Consider the following 9,688-nt stretch of genomic DNA (forward strand, 5'->3'; position numbering starts at 1 on the left):
GGCAGTGGTGTTCACGGATGTCCGCATGAACTTCTGCATGCCAGCAGGATGTGAAATGACCTTTCTCTTTTGAAAAAATTCCATTTCTATGGATGGCTGCCTGCAGTCTAAATCCAGGTGCCAAGATGCTTTTGCATGTGTAAGGCTTTATTTACTAAAATATGATGGGGAATGATGTGAGGCAAACATCCACTTTCCCTCAAATCCCACTCAACAACACAGTCAACAGTTTCATACATAAGCAGCACCTACATCATCTATATCTATGTCACAATATCTCCTGTGTAATATAGAGCAGAAACCTACTTTGAATTCATTCATTCAAATCATATTTGAATTATATTTATTGCTACTTACTGTAATATCACTTAATACCACCAACAAAATAAAAGTGAGCAAGTTAGTGATAAAACTCTAATAAAGCATGTGTCTTACCTTATCCTGCATGTCATCATTAGGACCATGCCTCATAGGGCATACACGTTCCTTTCATTGAATTATGCATAAGTATACATTTTAGTCTCCAACAGAGACAACAGGCTGTTTTGTAGAAATTAACAAAGGAAATTAGATGAATTGGGTGATTAAAAATCTTGATTAACCAGTCTTAAAAAGTTTTTTTAACACTTTAAAGAGGTTGCCTGTTTAATTAAGGCAGTAATAACAGCGTGAATGAATGCTGACCTCTCCAAGTGGTTTTAGATCTGTCTGAAATGATGTGGCTGCCAGCCAGTCATGTCATTTGCACTTCCATAATCTAACAGGTTTCCAATAATAGCTGTGTTATAAAAAGCACTACATTAGTCATGCCTTTTGTTTAGGCTAATAACTAGATTTCACAGAATATATGTGTTGTATTTCAATGCCCATATGCATGCATATATGCAATATATATTCGCAATTAAATGTCCTCGTTGTGTCAACATTATAACGTCGCCAACAGAAAAGGAGGAGAAGACAGCAAGCAATCCTTCTGCACCTCTGTTTGAGGAGAAACCAAAGAGATGGGTGGCAGTGTGCTTCTATAGTGGTCCGAACCATCAAAAAATGCTTTCACACCAGAAACGAACGGAACCATGGTTCAGTTTGATATAGCTTACTATACTAACTGCTCTATGCTGTTCTTAATGTTTACAAGTTCTACATGCTTGTGTCTGGTACCTTTCTCTGGTTCTCCTCTGTTCAGGCGACTGTGCAGAAGCTGGAGAGAGAAGTCTCGTGACACAGAACTCAGACCTTTCTCCTGCAGGATGGTCAAGGCTTCCAGTGGCAACTCTAGCAAATTTGTGTCTGCCAGCAACACCACATACTCCCCTGGTTCTGTATAAACATTTTCTCATATAGTTATGACAGTATAACTCTTTTAACAAGTTGGAACAATCACTCTTTTGAAAACAGTTTAGTGGCTCTATAACCCTCACTGCTGCTTGTACATGTTGTGTGTAAATCAATGTATGACATTAAATCACATATACAGGAACAACATTGACCCGAGGGGGAAGAGCTGCAGTCTGCTTTAATAAAAACCTGCTGATGGGGCGCCAATATACACATAGAAATGACAGCAGATGTGTGTTGATACAATAGACTTAAAAGATAACCACAAGGCCCTTACGGTGTGACAGACAAGCAAGCTCACACCCAACATGCTCTACCTTTCTCTTCTTTATCTTTGGTTTTGGTCATGTCTTGCAGGGATGCAGCCTGGGGTCTGAGGGAGGTAAGGACAGGTGAGGATCAATAGGGCTGCATTACTTATAAGATAAAACCAGATGGTGAAAGATGTGACAAAGTGTAAAAATTACAGACATGCTGCACTTGCTTTGTGTAACCTTGTTGCATGAACAGACAGAGGAACAAACCTGACCAGTCAATACTAACTAAAACCAGGGTCACTTTGTGTTGAACACACACACTTGAAAAGACTTCTCTCACAGTGGACATCTGTACCTGCCACTGCGATAAAATCTTAATTTCAAAATAGCAAAGTTTCCTTCCTTAGGCTAAGAAAACTAAACATTTGTCAAGCCTTTGCAGTGGACAAATTGTGGAATCTGATCACATATACAGTACATCACCTTAAGCAAGAGAAGTCAAACTGTGTGAGGAGTGGATTCAAATAGTCTTCCATATCTTGTACAATTTCTCTGAAGAGAGGTGCTAACATTTCTTCTGTGGTATTTTTCTGTATAGGGGAACAAGAAAAAAAGAGAAGTGATTGTCATTAGCTGTAATGCAGTATTTATTGTTTCAGGACACTGATTACTTTCATACACTCATCTAATGCAGCAACACAATGCCTGAATGTAGAAGTCAGCTGTTTCAAGTATCCCGAATAAGCGAGAAGAGACATGAGATGAAAATAATTGCAGTGGAGTGAGCTTATTTATTAGGTTTGCAGTGGATAATGTTAATAGAGTGAAAGAAGAGAAGAGGCCTCATACAGGGGGGAAAGTCTGATGCTCCACAGAGGCCTCCACTCTGCCCTTATCACCGTGCCAACAACCTTCCTTGAGGATGGCATGTCTAGTCTTTTCCCTCAGGGCCAGCAGAGTCCGCGGGCAGACTAAAACCTTGGCCACCCTAGAGCACGTCAGGATACCTGCATCAACAGAATAGACACACAATCAGACATGCGTACTCACAGGAACATACAGGCTTTGTAATTGGTCCCCATGAGCAACTCCATTCCCTCCCCCTTTTGTAAGATCTCCCTCTCTCCCCTCTGTCTCATCTTGTTTTTTCCTCACTGTCAATGAGTCTAGATGTCAGCCTATTTCTTTTTTCCACAATATCTACAATGTTTTGCCAGACTGGTACCAGGAAAGGTCATGTGAGAAGGTAATACAGTATGCTAATACCCTGTGATGACTTATGAAAGCTACTGTTCTGTGCCAGGAAAGCCAGCAGCAAAGAGGTCAAAGGGAAATTCTGCTTATTTGTTCTACTCTTTGTCATCTTTTCCTCTCTTACTGTCTTCATTAAAAGTGAACTTTTCATCTGCCTTGCAGATAAATGTTACATGGGAATACCAAAATCATTTGGCTCCATTTAAATGCTGACAACTCTGCTACATGCAGCACCGTTTGTGTGATGAAGACCATATTCCCAAGGGCTTTGGAACAAATGAGATGCATTATAAAGATACATAAAAGCAGTAAATCTTCTGTTTGAAATGTCCTGCATATCTTCCACAAGTAGGAAGACTTACAGCTCTTTGTATTTTGAACACTGGTTTAAAAAATGTACAAGCTCCTGACCTGTAACTTGTGGAGTCTTTCCCTTTTGATTTGGAGCTTTGGTCATCTCATGGAAGGCCCCATAAAGTTCTGACCTAAAAACAAACAAACAAACAGACACTTTGTATGCTTTATCTGTATATTGCACGCACTGCTTCACATGCTTATTTTAAATATCTTGAATTTGGAGCGACATAGATGCATTCCATCTCTCTGTACAGAATTTCAACCATCAGCCCTCTAGTGGCAGGTGTACCACACAGCAGGCCCCTTCTGCTCCAGATATGACTGTAGCTTAAACCTAATGTGACGAGTGTGACCTACAGCCATTTACGCATCTACCATTATACAGAGGCAGATAAGGCCATTTTACAGCATGGCAAAGACAGAGAAATAGTGAGCGAAAACATATGGACGAAATAGAAATTACCCATCTTTGGAGTGCTGAAGCAGGAGGATCTTCAGGTTGGGCGGAAGCTCTGCAAGGATATTTAGGTGGCTGGGTTGGATGGTCAGGTGGTTGAAGGCCTGCAAACCAGAAAGTATTTTCAAAATCACAAATTTAACAGTATACTACACAAACTTAAAGTGCCTTTGGAATTTTTTTTTTTCTTTATCTGAATAAAATAATTTTAGAAAGCAAGAAAATTTTAGGATGCTGGTCTTAAAAGTTTGTTGCACAAAAAAGCTAAACAGATATGAAGAGAAACAGGAATATTTCTTTGCGTTCCAATTTAAAGGGTTCATGAACATGAGGTGTAGATTTGGGTATGTAAGTAAATACAAGTAACATTTTTTCAAGCTATTTGTGTGTATATGTGCGCAAATATCTGGGTATATGAAAGAGAACAGAACAGTTATGGCTAATATGCAACTGTGCATAGTAGCCGTCTGACAAATAATGTCCCCATAACAGATAAAATCAAAACTAGGTCCTTGATTTTGAAAAAAGATGAGCAATTGCAATGCATTCAAACAACAATAGTAGATGATCTATTCAATACCTTAATTATTAAAACTGATTAGAAGTGTTCCAACACCTCATTTTATATAATATAGCGGATAACCTGTTACACCACCAATTATTAGGCAACAATTTTTGTTTTTATTGGCAATATCAACACATTATACTGTTCTGTGATGATATTCTGAAAGTCTCATTTGCCCTTTATTGGGCAGTTTTCATGGAACTTGATGCACTATGTTCACAAGACAGCAGACATACCAGCTACTGTACATGTTGCTGAAATGAAAACCTTTAAGAAGAAGTCTGACTTTACCAGGTGGTGTGTGACAGTATTCATAAATCATGGTGGGGGTGAGGGCGGGGGTACCTTTGAGAGGCTATTGAGGGAGTCCTCCACTCTGTTCAGCATGCTGCTGGGTCTCTCCTCCTGAGAGAGGAGCAGTTTCCTATGAAGGTTGAGCAGAGCAGAGAGCTGGGACACACTGGTGACTGCACACGCAGAACTTAGTACCCCAGCCATCGTAGCAACAGTGCAGCAGCTCTGGGAGTAAAACAGAAGATAGATGAAGGAGCTGTTGGTAATAGCAGGAACTTTAGTAGGTGATGATACCCTGAAGAATACCATCATATAGCAAAGATGATTTGTAGGTACAGATGCTAGATACTGTGTTGTGTATACAGTATAGTCACCTGCATGGTGAGGTCAGCAGCAGCATATGTTTCATACAATGTATTACATGTGGAACTTTCTACAGTGGATGGCAGTGATAAATGATTAATGAAACAGTGATTCTTAGATGCATCGCAATTCTCTCTTGTTAAATATTTCCAAAAAGTCAATTGTGGCCGCTGTTGGCTCTCATGATGTTATGAGGCGGAGCTCTCAGGATGGCTGCTAATAAACCTGAGATTGCAGATCCCCTGGGCAAAAAAAGGGGGTACATTACAAACGAGGCAAAAACAGACTGGAAGGCGAGTCCTTCTGCCCACAGTGTTCAGGCAGTCTCCCACTGCAGATTCGGACAGTGACAAAGTAATATTATAGAGTGTATACTGTATGTTATAGAGAATACCAAATACATATATAGCACATGGTAAACCATAAAGCATTTGGTCGAAGTTCTTAAGTCCTGCTACAATGGGGTTTCATTTGTGCAGTTAAGTCAGTTAAGTCAGATGATTATGATGGAGCATTACAGATGTTTTTTCTTACTGAATATATGCCAGAATTTTGGGCCTGAACTTTTACAGAATGAATTATGGCCAATGTGCCACTGTTGAATGTTTAGCCTACATTTTTCAAAAAATAATTCTGCATTTACACCCCTAATGCAAGTTGTCTAACTAAACTAGAATATAATAGAAGAAAATTAATTTGGTTATTTTATTATGAGTCATTACAAATATGCTGTTTTAATAGTAACAAATCACTCAGTGAGAAAAAAATAAATCATGTATAGAAATCAAACATTTTGATGCATCAAGATGCATCAATATTCATTTTATGATTACATCGTAGCCCTCTGAATGGGAATTGATTTGTGAGGTGCCTAGAGATTTACATCTCTAACTGAAAGTGAAACCTCGGGCCTCATTTATAAAACTCAGTGTAGATTCCATCCTAAAACACTGTGTACTCACAAACTACATTTTCAGATCTATAAAACAGTGCGGCGTGCACCTGTATGCAGTCCTGTTGTTATGAATACCCACCTGAGAATTGTGCGTGTGTGTACTCCTCCCAATGTCATTCCACAAACATCCATTAATGGTTAATGCTCATAATTATACTGACATACGTAAGGAGCTTTTGCTGGACTATCAACAAATGAAAGCTAGAGAAGCCGACTACATGAAAGAAGGTGAGTGATCGAGGTGCTCAGCACTGAGGTTGAGCACCGTAAAGGTGCTTATTGACAGAGTGCGGGTGCCCCTGGTGGCACTGATGCAGCTATGGATGCCACAGTAAGGCCAACTTTATAAACCAAAGCAAAACTGTCTACATTGTAGGCAAATTCATACAGTGTTGCTCTCCATTTTATTTAGACACAAATATGGCAGTGGCTGGTGGTGAGGGGGGCACCACAGGTTGTGAGCCAGGCGTCAGCAGCGTCTCCAGCGCGCACATCTCGGCCACGGTGGCCAGTAAGCCAGGCCCAAGCAGCATTTATGGCCCTTGTGCCAGTCAGCGAGATGTGTGTGTCTTTCATCTGAGGACTGAGCTTTATTTTGTTGTCTCACTATCTGGTGTAGCTGATTCCTGTGTCTGAAAAACTTTGCGTGAGCTCTAAGCAAAGGTGAAAGGATCCATAGAAGTACCTTTTTCCCCCCACATAGAATGTTTCTATAAACCCCTGTTTAGGCATTTTTATTGTACATAGCAACCTTTATAAATGAGGCCTTGATGATTAGCAATAATCATAAGCGTTAGCATGTCATTTCTATACATATACAAACACTGCATACTTAAAACAATGCCCCCACACTTAGGCTTAGAAACGACATATGATCCAATACCTGAAACAGGGCAAGGTATTGACTTGCCACTGCAGGGTCAGACTGGCCATGACACTCCAACATGTTGAGAGAGGCATCAGCCAGGATGGAGACAGGCAGCTTGTGTTGGAGACACAGGCTGACAGCCTCAGCCAGTGCCTTACTGGCCTGTGCCAACAGCTGCTGGGCTCTATGCCTCCTCCGCTGTAAAATACACATCATAGACACACACAAATTGCAGGCAGATGTACACAATAAAAGCCAATCAACATTAGTTAATTCATCCTTTACTGGCTTTTAAGAGATTCAGTGATGGGGGACAAAATCCACAGTCCTCTTTCCTGCAAAAATACATTCCAAAGTTCAGCTGACCCTAATTTCAGGCTTACTGCTGGCTTTTTAATATAAAATTCAAAATTTTTCGTACCTCGACGGGGTTTCTTAAGTGAGCTGGGGACTAGAAAGACTGTGGAGGAAAGAAACTTAATGTGTCTTACTCAGACAGCTGAGGCTGAAGATTATTCAGTTATATAATTGAACTTTAGAATGCATTTTTACAGTAAGAGTGAGAACAGTGGGTTTTGTTTCCCATCTCTTCCACTTGCCTGTGTCAGGAAGGGACATTTTTACATCCAGTATGGACAAGAGGAACATTTACAGTGACCAGTTCCTCTTGAAATGTACATATGGGCATGTTAGTTTTATTTTAAGACAGACTTGCCAAATGTCAATGTGTGTCAGCCCATCTTTAAATGTAGCTATCTTTACATTCTCATGTTAATGTTCACACTCAGCAATTACAGCTTCCTATAGCTTCAGCAACTTCCTCAGTATCACGCTCCAAGTGAAATCAAATCAGTTTTTTAATCTACTATAGCTTAAAAGCATTTTCAACTGGTTTATCACTGTTATTCATACGTCTAACCTATTTCCATGGTTTCATTTCTTTCAGTAAAAGCAAAAGGACATTTAACTGTTGTATTGGCATGGTTTTAGGGTCAAACAGGGGCACATGCCTAACTTTTCCAGACTGTACCCATAGAATATAGACGTCTCTTGCACCACTGTGCAGTTCATCCAGGTTGTCATTTCAGCCACGTCTTATTAAGTACTTAGTTGTTACATTAGTAGGTAAGTTATTTAAAAATAGTTTAAAAGGGACAGCATATTTCACACATTCATAGTTTATGTTTCTACATAAGGCTAGGAAGTTCTATGCTATTTAAAAGAAGGTCATTTTGTCTGGCAGCAATATTTTTAAGTCCCTGATCGACAGAGGCACATAAAATGAACTGATAACGCTGTCTGTAAAGGCATTTATCTCCTTTTGACATGTGTTAAATGGCACCTAGATGTTAGGAATAAAAATGTTGCTTCGTAATAGTCAATCTGACTGCAGGCACCCCAGTCAAAACCCAACCATACAACATTACCAATGGAATCTTACTTAATATTCCAAAATATTGCCACATAAATAATGCATTGCCCCCATTTTATTCTTAGTTTGATGTGGACAGTAGATCTCTCTGCTCTGACTTTCAATTTGAGAACTATGCAGAGCGCCCAGAGATTTACCTCTGGGGGATTTGAGATGTGAGGTGAACCTCCGTATAAAGACCTTAGATTAGAGATGAGTGAGAAGTGATGGGGTCACTTGTCAGGAGGTATGTACCTGAAGCTCAGCACTTTTGGCAGAGATCACCCTCGGCTCTCTTCTGCTTGATTCTCTGTCTTTCTCTTCCTCTGAATGTTCCCCCTCCAAGGAAACAGCTTTAGGGTCAGACCAGGGCTCCTTCTGAACAAAGTTAGTTCAAGATCACAGGACAATGATTGTGATTAGTATAAAATCCCCTCATGATCACAAGCCATGAAGACCTAAGCTTTTCTGTCTTAAATTATGTAATTGGACATCCATCTCTCTAATCCCTATAAGCTCTTCACCATGGGTAGCAACTTTCTTTAGGTCATTTTTCAGTTCGCACGTACTGTATGTGTGCGCATCTTCATCACCCAAAAAGGACTAAGAAAAAATAAAAAGTTTATGACTTCCCATAATAACTAAGAGCGTGTTCAAAACTTGAGTGATTTCTTTCTGGTATGTTGTTTTTGTGGTCACAACATTTCTGAAGGCATAAACAGACTTGAGTAGAATTACTTTAAAATACTCAGGCTAGAAAGCTCTCTCCCAAGCCACAAAAGATATTATACAACTGTTTCAACAAACTGAGTAGTACTCCTTATGACGAATAAACTCCATGTGTATAATTGATTGCCCTTTTAAAGAGGTAGAGATAAAATCTCAGTATTTACTTTGGTTTATTGTATCAGTGTTTTTGTTTTTTGTTCTTTGACAAATGTCTTTTTTATGAGTTTTTAGGAAGTTTCATGATATCAGTTAAGTGTATGAATTCATTACATGATGGTAAATGTTCATACACAGCACTGTTTGGTCCTCCTGAGTATTTACTTAACTCTGAAACTTAGGCAATGTTCAGTTTTGCTTATATACAGTGGGGGAAAAAAGTATTTGACCCCTTGCTGATTTTGCAGGTTTGCCCACTTACAAAGAATGCAACAATCTACAATTTTAATCATATGTACATTCTAACAGTGAAAGACAGAATCCAAAAGAAAATTCCAGAAAATCACATCATATGAATTTATTAAAATTGATAACCATCTGATGAGGAAAAACAAGTATATGACCCCCTACCAAACAGCAAGTATTCTGGCTCCTACAAGCCAGTTAGTCTTTCTTTAAGACACAGCCCCAATCCCAACCAATTATCTACATCAAATACACCTGCCTCACCTCGTTACCTGTATAAAAGACACCTGTCAACACCCAAACAACCAGCATCACCACCATGGGCAAGACCAAAGAGCTTTCTACGGACATCAGGGACAAGATTGTTGATCTGCACAAGGCTGGGATGGGCTACAAGAGAATCGGAAAGCAACTTGGAGAGAAAAGATCAACTGTCGG

The 9,688-nt window shown here is 39.6% G+C and overlaps 1 protein-coding gene across 14 annotated transcripts in view; it reads right to left on the reverse strand.

Moving 5' to 3' along the window:
• Positions 1 to 9,688, reverse strand: part of LOC123983824 (cilia- and flagella-associated protein 46) — a 117,686-nt gene that overhangs the window by 64,314 nt on the left and 43,684 nt on the right. For all 14 annotated transcript variants that reach the window (XM_046070210.1, XM_046070214.1, XM_046070219.1 and 11 more), the window contains 9 exons: positions 8,375 to 8,497; positions 6,724 to 6,906; positions 4,574 to 4,747; positions 3,670 to 3,767; positions 3,261 to 3,334; positions 2,445 to 2,602; positions 2,079 to 2,185; positions 1,656 to 1,711; positions 1,162 to 1,320 (listed from right to left, as the gene is read on the reverse strand). In XM_046070210.1, coding sequence (XP_045926166.1) covers positions 1,162 to 1,320; positions 1,656 to 1,711; positions 2,079 to 2,185; positions 2,445 to 2,602; positions 3,261 to 3,334; positions 3,670 to 3,767; positions 4,574 to 4,747; positions 6,724 to 6,906; positions 8,375 to 8,497 — 1,132 coding nt within the window. The remainder of the gene's footprint in view (positions 1 to 1,161; positions 1,321 to 1,655; positions 1,712 to 2,078; positions 2,186 to 2,444; positions 2,603 to 3,260; positions 3,335 to 3,669; positions 3,768 to 4,573; positions 4,748 to 6,723; positions 6,907 to 8,374; positions 8,498 to 9,688) is intronic.

Source organism: Micropterus dolomieu, linkage group LG15, assembly GCF_021292245.1.
Source record: "Micropterus dolomieu isolate WLL.071019.BEF.003 ecotype Adirondacks linkage group LG15, ASM2129224v1, whole genome shotgun sequence".
Lineage (NCBI taxonomy): Eukaryota > Metazoa > Chordata > Actinopteri > Centrarchiformes > Centrarchidae > Micropterus > Micropterus dolomieu.